General features: G+C 27.1%; 1 protein-coding gene across 2 annotated transcripts in view; it reads left to right on the top strand.

Annotated features, from left to right (window-relative positions):
• The first annotated feature begins 2154 nt into the window (after nt 1-2154).
• Nucleotides 2155-9657, top strand: part of LOC107439152 (nuclear cap-binding protein subunit 1-like) — a 15131-nt gene continuing 7628 nt past the window's right edge. Inside the window, exons 1-2 of one of the 2 annotated variants that reach the window (XM_071176990.1) lie at nt 2155-2277; nt 3529-3632. In XM_071176990.1, coding sequence (XP_071033091.1) covers nt 2272-2277; nt 3529-3632 — 110 coding nt within the window. In that variant the 5' untranslated portion in view covers nt 2155-2271. Of the gene's footprint in view, nt 2278-2945; nt 3105-3528; nt 3633-9657 lie in introns of those variants that run through there. The other variant, XM_016051641.3, reaches the window with a different exon arrangement.

Below are 9657 nucleotides of genomic sequence, written 5' to 3' on the forward strand. Positions count from 1 at the left end.
CAAATTATAACAAATTACACAGACTTTGGTTCTAGAGTAATAAAAAAATATTTTATGAAAGTAAGAAAAAAAATTAAAATTTAATTTATTCATATCTGATTAATTCTAACAATATTGTTCTAAACACCTGTTATTATTTTTTTAAAAAGAATAATTTGTGCAATGTTTAATTTTTTTAAAAAATAATTCCACACATTCTTCATAGTTAGTTAGCAATATTCAAGCAGTTTAAATCACTGTATTCATATTAATTATATAGCAGCATATATGCTTCTTTCTTTCTTCATGTATGCTTTTCCCCTAGACTTTCTTATTATCAAAGAGTGGCTGACTTAGTGAAAGAAGGTTAATCTTGTTCCTTCTGTGACTTCTTTTAAATATGGACAAGAAGGGGCTGATGAGATTTTTAATTCACTTTTAGATCAAATGATGATTTTAATTTTCGATTATTTATTTAATGATGTTTTATGTGAGTTATAAAAAAAAGGTCTTCTATTTATATGGCATTTTTTTCCAAAATTGTTGTTTAACTGTCAAACTATTGTTTATGTGTTTAATTGTTAATTATATTTATGGTAAGCTGCAAGATATTAACATTCTGCAAGATTCTGTTCAACCAGTGAACATTTTAAAGGTTGCTTTGGAAGTGCATTTTGTTCCAGTGTACTTCATTGTGTCCACCCACCATTATTAAACTCAATATACTTGTATTTGATCAACCAATAAAACATTTTGGCATTTATTATACTGTGAATTGTAATATTTAATTACATCAGACAGAAGATATCAAATTTCTGAATTTTATAGGCTGACGGTAAGTCATATTTGACAACTTTTCCAGATTTTGTGTATAATTTAATTTTTCAAAGTGGTTACTTAATTTATGCGTTTTTTTTATTTAATTTACAGATTTATTAATTTCTATATGCTAAATATTGTTATACATGAAAAATATAAATGATTAATATAAGTAAATTCCACATACATGTAAGTGTGTAATAGTTATTAAATTGTTAAACATCCAGTAAAAAAATATTTCTATCTGGCATTGTAATTCAAATGTCATTTCTTTACCATTTTGAAAAACTCTCAGAAAAAGTAAAAGTTGCCAAGTGTGCCATAAGTTGGACAAGCTTGTATTAAAAAAGAATTAATCTTCTGTGGGTCATAATGTTTGTTTCTTTATAACTTTTAATAATATTTTAATATGCATAAATGAGGAATAACTAAAACACTATTTTTGATATCTGATTAATTTTATTAGGGGAAAAAAGTAGGAAAAAAACATTTGTCAAGTTTCACCAATTCTAATATATATATATTTGCATATAAAATTAGTGAATCAGAATCAGGAAGAAAGTTATATCTTTTGGTGAATTTACATTTTTGTTTAAAATTTTTTTACGGCTGTCTGAAAGGAAAAAGATAAAAATTAAAAAAAATAGTAATTATAAAAATAATTGTAATGGGAAATTTGACTGAGTAATTTTTAATGATGCACATTGTGTTACTATAGGCAATGGCTATACGAAGAAGAAAAAAAAAAGAGAATACTAGAATGATTTTTTTTTATATCGAACTGTGTGTACAGCTTAAGAAATTAGGTATTAACTTTTGAAATATTTTTTTTTTCTAAAAGTATTAAATCCATAATTTTTTTTTGAATAAATTGATGAATAAAAAGAATCTTAAATCAAGAGGAAACTCATAATGATTAGGTTTTGTGTCATTTACATCACATATATATATAAGAGTAAACTAATCTCTATATATAACAATGATATAATTTAGATTGTGAAGTAAACTGAAATGATTTGTTATGTTTTTATCTTTTATGAAATCATCCAAAGTCTATAGTATATCAGTTAATATTTTATATTTTTGACTCGTTTTCGTGAAAAATTTTCCATTTTATTTGTTTAATTACTAAAAAACTTAGGACAAGACCTTTTTTTAAAAATTTGTCTTGGAAACTTTCAACTTTCTTTCCGGGTCACAGTACACTGATTGATAAACATTAAGTACATGCAATGCTATATTAAAACTAACATTGCATTATAATGAATATTTTCCAAACCAAAATTATATGAGATTTGTAAATATATTAAAAAATTTTAATTAAAAAAAGAAATACAGCATGATTTTGTGGATTTTCAGAAGTGTTGCCAGTCATTGTTGCAGCTCAGCAGTTGACAGGTGCACTGAAAGAGAGGTGCACTGCGGAAGAGGCCTTGTTACTTTTCAAAGACTTGCCCAATCCTCTCCAAGAAGATGATTGTACATACTTTTTTTTTATTGTTGTTATTAAAACTTTAATATGATCTTTAATTTCAAATTTCGGCAAATGTTTGTAAAAATGCTTACTGCAATCCCATTAAATGTTTTGAAAAATATTAAATGAATTATTTCAATTTAAAAGAAGAAAATATGTTTTTTTTTAACATATCCCCACTTTATACCATGATCCCTGACATACCCCACCTGATCCTACATGCTATTTCATTTTGGTACGGTACTTTACCTATTCCTGCTGGGTCATCAAACTCTTTACCTTTATCTAAATTTGTTTTCCTGATGTTTGTAATATGTATTGAATTTGTTACATGCAGTGGAACATACACGCAACCCTTTGAAAATTGATGTATTTGTGCAGTCACTATTAAATTATGCTGATAAATCATTTTCTCATGCATTTGCTGCAATAGCAAAGTAAGTTATTTATTTCCTTGAATATTTTATTTAATAGCTACTGTTTTTTTTTTTTTACTTAGTAATGTCAATATGTATAGTTGTAATACAATATGATTCTTAAAAAATTAGTGCTCTAAATATCAGGTTGAAAATAAAATATTGATAATAAATACTTTTAATTTGTCATGAAATTATTGACATATGAATTTTCGTAGGGTTCTTGTCAGAAACAAGCTGATGTTCAAATTGGTGGTTTATATAAGATAACTTATTTTCTCGGTTTTTTGTATTTAAGTAAATTTCAATATGTTTTATGTAGATATCATGCTGTTTTTAAAGTCTTATCCAAATCAGAAGAAGCCCAAATTTGTATTTTGTGAAGTATGTTTGAACTCTGGCATGCTTATCAACAGGTTTGTTAATTTTATTCTTTATTGCATTTTCTTTTCTTTTCCTGTTAAATTTATTTTTGTTGTTGACACCTCAACACTAATTATTGATGACTGATGCATACAAAAGTTTGGACCCTCTAAAAAAGTAATCACTTCAGCAGGAGTGGAATAGATAAAAAGTAGAAGACTTATGGTCCATTGCTGAAGTGTTTAAGCCACTGCATCTCTGCAAAAAGCAGTCACTTTGAAATCAATTAAATTTATTAATTAGTAAAAGTCTACTTTTATTATTATTTATTATATTTTGTTAATTTATTTATTTTTAATGAAATTAGATTAAATATTGTTTGTNTTTTTTTAGTTTTTTTGCTGCACCCTATTTATAAAAATGTTTCATTACTTTCTTCTTAAGATAATTTGTATTATTTTTTTTTTGTTGTTTCAGATGATGGTAGGGTTGTTTACACAGTTTTTGAAAGGTGAAATAGTTAAATGTTCTACAGTAGCTAATTGGTTCTTTTCCAAAGAGATGTCTTTAGAATTTCCTAAGCAAGTATTCTTTATTATTATTATGAGACATTTGAGTTATTACTTGTATATATAAATTTCTAATGTATGTCTATATATATACCTACTGGGTGTCCCATAAATGTTGCGGCAAACTTCTGTGGGAAGTAGGTTGGGCACTAAATAAGGCTTAAGAATTACCTTGGAAACCGTAATCAGAAATGTCATCATACACTGCTTTAGGCGCTTTATGGACATGTTGTGCTTTTGAACTTTTTCTAAAATATTTTAATTTCATATTAATTTTATGTTATTAGTTATTTTCGAGATTTCCATTAAAATAAGCTTACGAACTGCTGTTTTATCGTAATTTAATGATTAGGCAAGCTTGTCCAGTTTGTTGCCAAATCTTTAAATTACAATAAAACAGCTAATATTGTACTTATTACAGTGTTGTACAATAATTAATAGAAAACAAAAAAATGAAGATAATTTAGATAAATAAAAGTACCTGATGTTCATGGGCACAGTTCATAATAAGAATGCCCCCTTAGCAGCATACGATATCATTTCTGGTCATGGTTTCCTAAGTAATTCTTAATCCTTATAAAATGCCCTAATCCCCTAGAAGTTTGTCACAACATTTATGGAACACCCTGTATGTGTATATATATACATAAATATACAATGGATCTCCGGTTTTACATTTGTTGGTTTCATATGTACGTTATTTTACATAGTATTTAATATGCATAATAACTTAGGCATAAAAAAATACATGAATTTTTTTATCAGTAATTTGGTAAAGTATAATACTGAGCACAGGGATTTGTTTTGATTAGAGATGAGTAAAACAGTCCATAAGACTCCAAAAATTATTAGTAGAAACTGTCATAAGAGGCATCTATTTATAGCACCCAAAATAATAAAAGTCCAAAATTACTAAGCATATTCCAAAATATCAGAAATGTGTTTTAAATTGCTGCAAACTAAACATTTCTAAATAATTGTGCTAAATCTTTTTTTAGCTGGTATTTTTTATAAATTTGTGAGTTTTGCTCAAAATAATATTAAAATAAATATTTCGCTGTAAAAGTTTGAAATAAAAAAATGCAAAAGTTCGGATATTGATTATTCTAAGTAGCTTAAAGTTATTGTTCTTTATACATCTAAAGTTTAAAGCTGTTTCTTCAAGCAAACAAATTTCGAAAGTGCAAAACTGTGCTGTTCTATATTGTTCCTAACATTCAATCATACACTGTAATTAATTAACAACATTATGGTTCTTTTATATTATCTCAAGTTTTGAAAAATTATTTTATTTTAACTGGTCTTTTTTAGTGGCGTAAAAACTCTGATTACATTAAAAATAGTCTCACCGAAATGCATCTTCATTTGAATCACTTTTTTGTATAATCATAGTAAAAAAAGTACAATTTACTTAGTTAAACAAGTATATATGTATATGTCTTGTGATGAATTTTTATATCAACTTAGTCTATGTGTGCATTTTGTTTTAAGCTCTTTATTTTTTCATTTTATATTTTTCTTATAAATATAGATGTATTTATATTAACTTGTTTTGGAGCTTAGTTTGTTTTCTGTGACATATGTTATATTTGTAAGATATGTTTATTTAATTTATTATGTATGAAATTTAAAATTTTTTTTATAAGTGTTATTTTTTATATGAATTTTATGCATTTTTGTTTTTTCTTTTTTAAAATAAAAAAAATCGACTGATTTATTAAGAAAATAGTAATGTAAATTTTATATTATTTGTTAATAAGATTATTTACTAATAAAATAATTTATTAAATAATAAGAAATGAGCTAAATGTATTGGATGCTAGATAAAAATGCCGCAAGTGTCAAACATTGATGACCTAAAAGCCAGAATTACAACCGCAATAGCTTCTGTGAATGCCGATATGCTTGCCGCTACCTGGCGAGAAATTGACTATTGACTTGATATTCTCCGTGCGATGAAGGCGGCAGACATGGAAGTTCATTGACAAGGGTCATGAAACTTTTTGAGCATATCTTACCATTTATGTTATTAATTTTAATCTATCTTTATTTTTTTATGTTATTAAACATCAAAATGGGTCCAGGACTTTATAAACACCCTGTATATCTAGAAATTTAATGAGGAATTTTTAAAATCAAAACTATTTTTAAGTTTTGGTTCAGTACAGTGCCTCTGTCACACAAATCCACCTAACCATAAATAGCATCGTTAAAAATTTTCATTGGAAATTTAAAGTTGATTTTATCAAAGGTAATTTACTTTTTTAATGGTGTATTTATGATTCATAAACTCTGTACTGGCAAATATTAATTTTGTAAATTAACATAGATAAAAAAAAATGCACTAAGGAGCAGAAAAGCTTAATTCTTTTTCCTGAATTAGTAAAGAAAGTAAAATTTAAAATCTAAAATTTAATATTTTTCTTAATTATTTTGCTCCCCTTATCAAACAAGGAGAAAGTCTATTTGTCTATAATTTCGTATACCGGTAATCTATTTAGTATAGTTATTTTCATCTAATTTTGTATGCTTTTATTTTTAAAAAAATGCCATCCCTAGGAAAATCTTGAAGTATGGTCTATCTTTAAAACTCTTATATCTAATATAAATCTCACACGGAAACCTTGTGTACTTTTTCTTTGTTAGCTATACATATTCTATAATCTAAAATATATAAACTTTCCTCTTATCTCCAGATTGTTGAATCTGGAGATAATGCTTTTAGATTCAACAAATGCTTAGCCTGGCATTCAAATGCCTGGTTTTTAGATGAAGCATTTTCCTCGTGGTTGGAAGCTATGCCTGATAAATTTTCAGCATATTGCAAACTTTGCAAATCATCATTTAATCTTAGCAACATGGGGAAGCAAGCTGTGCTTAGTCACACAAAAGGAAAGAAGCATAAAGAGGCTGTTAAAGCTTCATCCTCTCTCAAAGTAAAAGATTTTTTCATTATGAATCAGAAAAATTCTGAAAATGATGTATCATGTGTTACAATTCAAGAAACAAACGCTTTTGAAGCAAGTGGCCAATTGGAATTAAGCAATTAAGTGCAAAAAAATGTGAAACTCAAAGTGTTGCAAAATTTTTAATTCCTGACTCAGTAACTTAAGCCGAAATATTTTGGTGCCTCGTAACTGTAAAGGAACACTTATCCTTTAGAAGTGCATCAAGACAGCTGAAATTCTGTAAAGTGCTATTTTCAGATAGCAAACTTGTTGAATAAATGCAATTAGGAAAAACCAAAATTGCATACACTATAACGCATGGTCTAGGACCCTATCTTAAAAATGAACTTGTAAAAACCTTAAATACTTGCAGTCATCTTGTCATTTCATTTGATGAGAGCTTGAATAAAATTTCGCAATCTAATCAGATGGACTTATCAGTCAAGTATTGCAGGGTTCCCATGGTCATTAAAAGTTCTTAAAAACTGCTTAATTTTTATTTTGGAAGATAAGGGCCCTTAATAGTACTTAATTTTGGTATAAGGTTTTTTAAAGTCCTTAATTTTTCAGTATAGCTATACCCTGTAACAAAATTGCGGTGACAAGGCAACATTGGCCCAGAGCTTAACAAACTCAATTTACACCAAGAGTATCATAAAACTGTGGGTGTTTGATTGTATTTTTGGCAGTTATTGATATTGATTTTATTCCAGTTTTAAAATGTTCCGATACATTTTAGACAATAGAGGAAATTCGAATCAGGTATTTAAGTATTAACTTTTTGACGTTATGATTCAATTATTTTTCTATCTTTTTTGGCAGTGATTGCTATCGATTTCCACAAAGTTTGAAATCCGATATTTTAAATACGATCTTATTTATTATAACAACCACAACACTTATTTGAGCTTCTCTTTTTTAAAGAGTCCTATTTGCATGATTTCGTCGTTGATCTTTCTTTTGGGTTTTACTACCACAGGTTTTAAAATTTTTAATTTATGTACGAATTTTAATTAATAATCGTTTAATTTATTTACGAATTTTAATTTATGTAATGGATTTGCAGAATTCGAAAGAGGAAATAATTAGTGTGTGTTATAATAATTAGTTCTACAAAAATGGAGGATATCGCCTATAATATTAGAATTAAAAAACTATATCACTATATAGTCACTATAGTTGATAGAAACAATTTTTCAGTTCGATTTTTTATAACAAAAAGTTGTTCTTTTATTACCTAGAATTAGTCCGTCCATCAAGAGTTGAGCATTTTAGAGAGACAAAGATATATGTGAGGGGGCTACTGGCAAAGGCCATAGAAATGTGTTGATACCTTTAAAAAATCATTTTAGTCCCTTTTATTTATGTTTCACTAAGAACTAATAAACATATTGGTTTGAAAATTATAAATCTTCTTATTCTATAAAAATTTTCATACAAATAATTAGTGCAATGACTTAAAAAATTTTCTTTTATTTAAGCTTAATGAAAAAAAAGTGGAATGATTTAAGGTGCTTAGATATTAGTATGGTCTGTTTTACTTGAAATAGGACCTAATTTAAGTTAACATACCGTATATTCCGGCGTATAACGCGCACTTTTAATACAAAAAATAACATTGGAATTTACGGGTGCGCGGTATACGCCGAATATAAAAAATTATAGATTAAAAAAATTTAAATACTATAGAAAAATACTTTTATTTTAAGGAAAATAACATACCTTTAACTATAAACTTTATTGATTTTTGTTAATACATAAATAGTTCATTATATTCGTATTCCGTTATTTCTTCAGGCACGTCATCACATTCTGTTTCGTCATCTGTGTTACCCCTCATCCATAAATAAACAGCCATCTTCTGATTCGACCAGATTATTTGAAATACTGCATTTTTTGAATGATTTTCTAACCATCTCAGGCTTAATTTCATCCCATGCTTTTAATATCCATTCGCACACTGTTTCCAAACTTGCATGACGCATATGTCCTCCTTTCGTAAAGGTTTTCTCGCCCTCCAACATCCAAGTGTTCCACTGTTTTTTTTAATTGGCTTTAAATGGTTTGTTTAAGCATACGTCCAATGGCTGAACTAATAGTGTCATTCCGCCCGGAATAACTGCCATATCGGTATTACATTCTTTCAACAATTTTATTGTATTATCTGTAAGGTGGGACCTAAACATGTCCCACACTAAAAGGCTTTCTAGTTATCTATTGATACTAGACGAGATATTGCGCATGTACAATCCAAATTTTCATGCGCGTTATACGAAGAGTATATCTTAAAATTTAAAAAAAGTTATTAGAAATTATGGGTGCGCATTATACGCCGGGGCGCGTTATACACCGGAATATACGGTAGTTAGGAAAACTATTTTCATGCATAACTCTAATTCTTAGTATTAATTCATTTAATATATACCATTTAATATATTCATTTAATATATACCATTCAATATATTCATTTAATATAAATGAAATATTTTATTAATAGCATTTATTAAAAACATTTTATTAAAAACTTGTAATAATTTCTTCAATTTCTTCCCAAATTTCTTTATTTACTCTTTTTCTTAAAAATACGCAAAAAATTGTAAATCCTAATTTTACAATTCAATTTCAATTAAATCATTAAAAATGGAATATATATTCGTTTTATAGATGTCGTTAACCCTTAACAGTCTGCAAAATATTTAAAAAAAACTCTACCCTGGTTTGCCAAAAATTGCCTGGTTCAACTTTGATGAGCCTTGTTAATTAATACAATTATATCAGTAGGGGAGAGTGGGGTCAATTGTAACATTTTTTAACTAACAAAAAATCCAATATATTATTAGTATTAATCGACAGACGAGTAAAGTAGACTTTCCTCTACTAGAAAAAAAAACTTATTTTAAATGTTATTATATTAGTTATAAACAATTTTTGACAGTCGTGCACTTGTTACAATTGTCCCCACTTACGGGGTCAATTGTAACAGTTCATAAATTCAACTAAAACATAGTTAATTATACATATTATCATAGTTGTGATATATTTTTTTATTGATCAAAATAGTAGTGATATTTTAGGAGTAAAAATAATAA

The sequence above is a fragment of the Parasteatoda tepidariorum genome, unplaced genomic scaffold (genome assembly GCF_043381705.1).
Source record: "Parasteatoda tepidariorum isolate YZ-2023 unplaced genomic scaffold, CAS_Ptep_4.0 HiC_scaffold_771, whole genome shotgun sequence".
Classification (NCBI taxonomy): domain Eukaryota; kingdom Metazoa; phylum Arthropoda; class Arachnida; order Araneae; family Theridiidae; genus Parasteatoda; species Parasteatoda tepidariorum.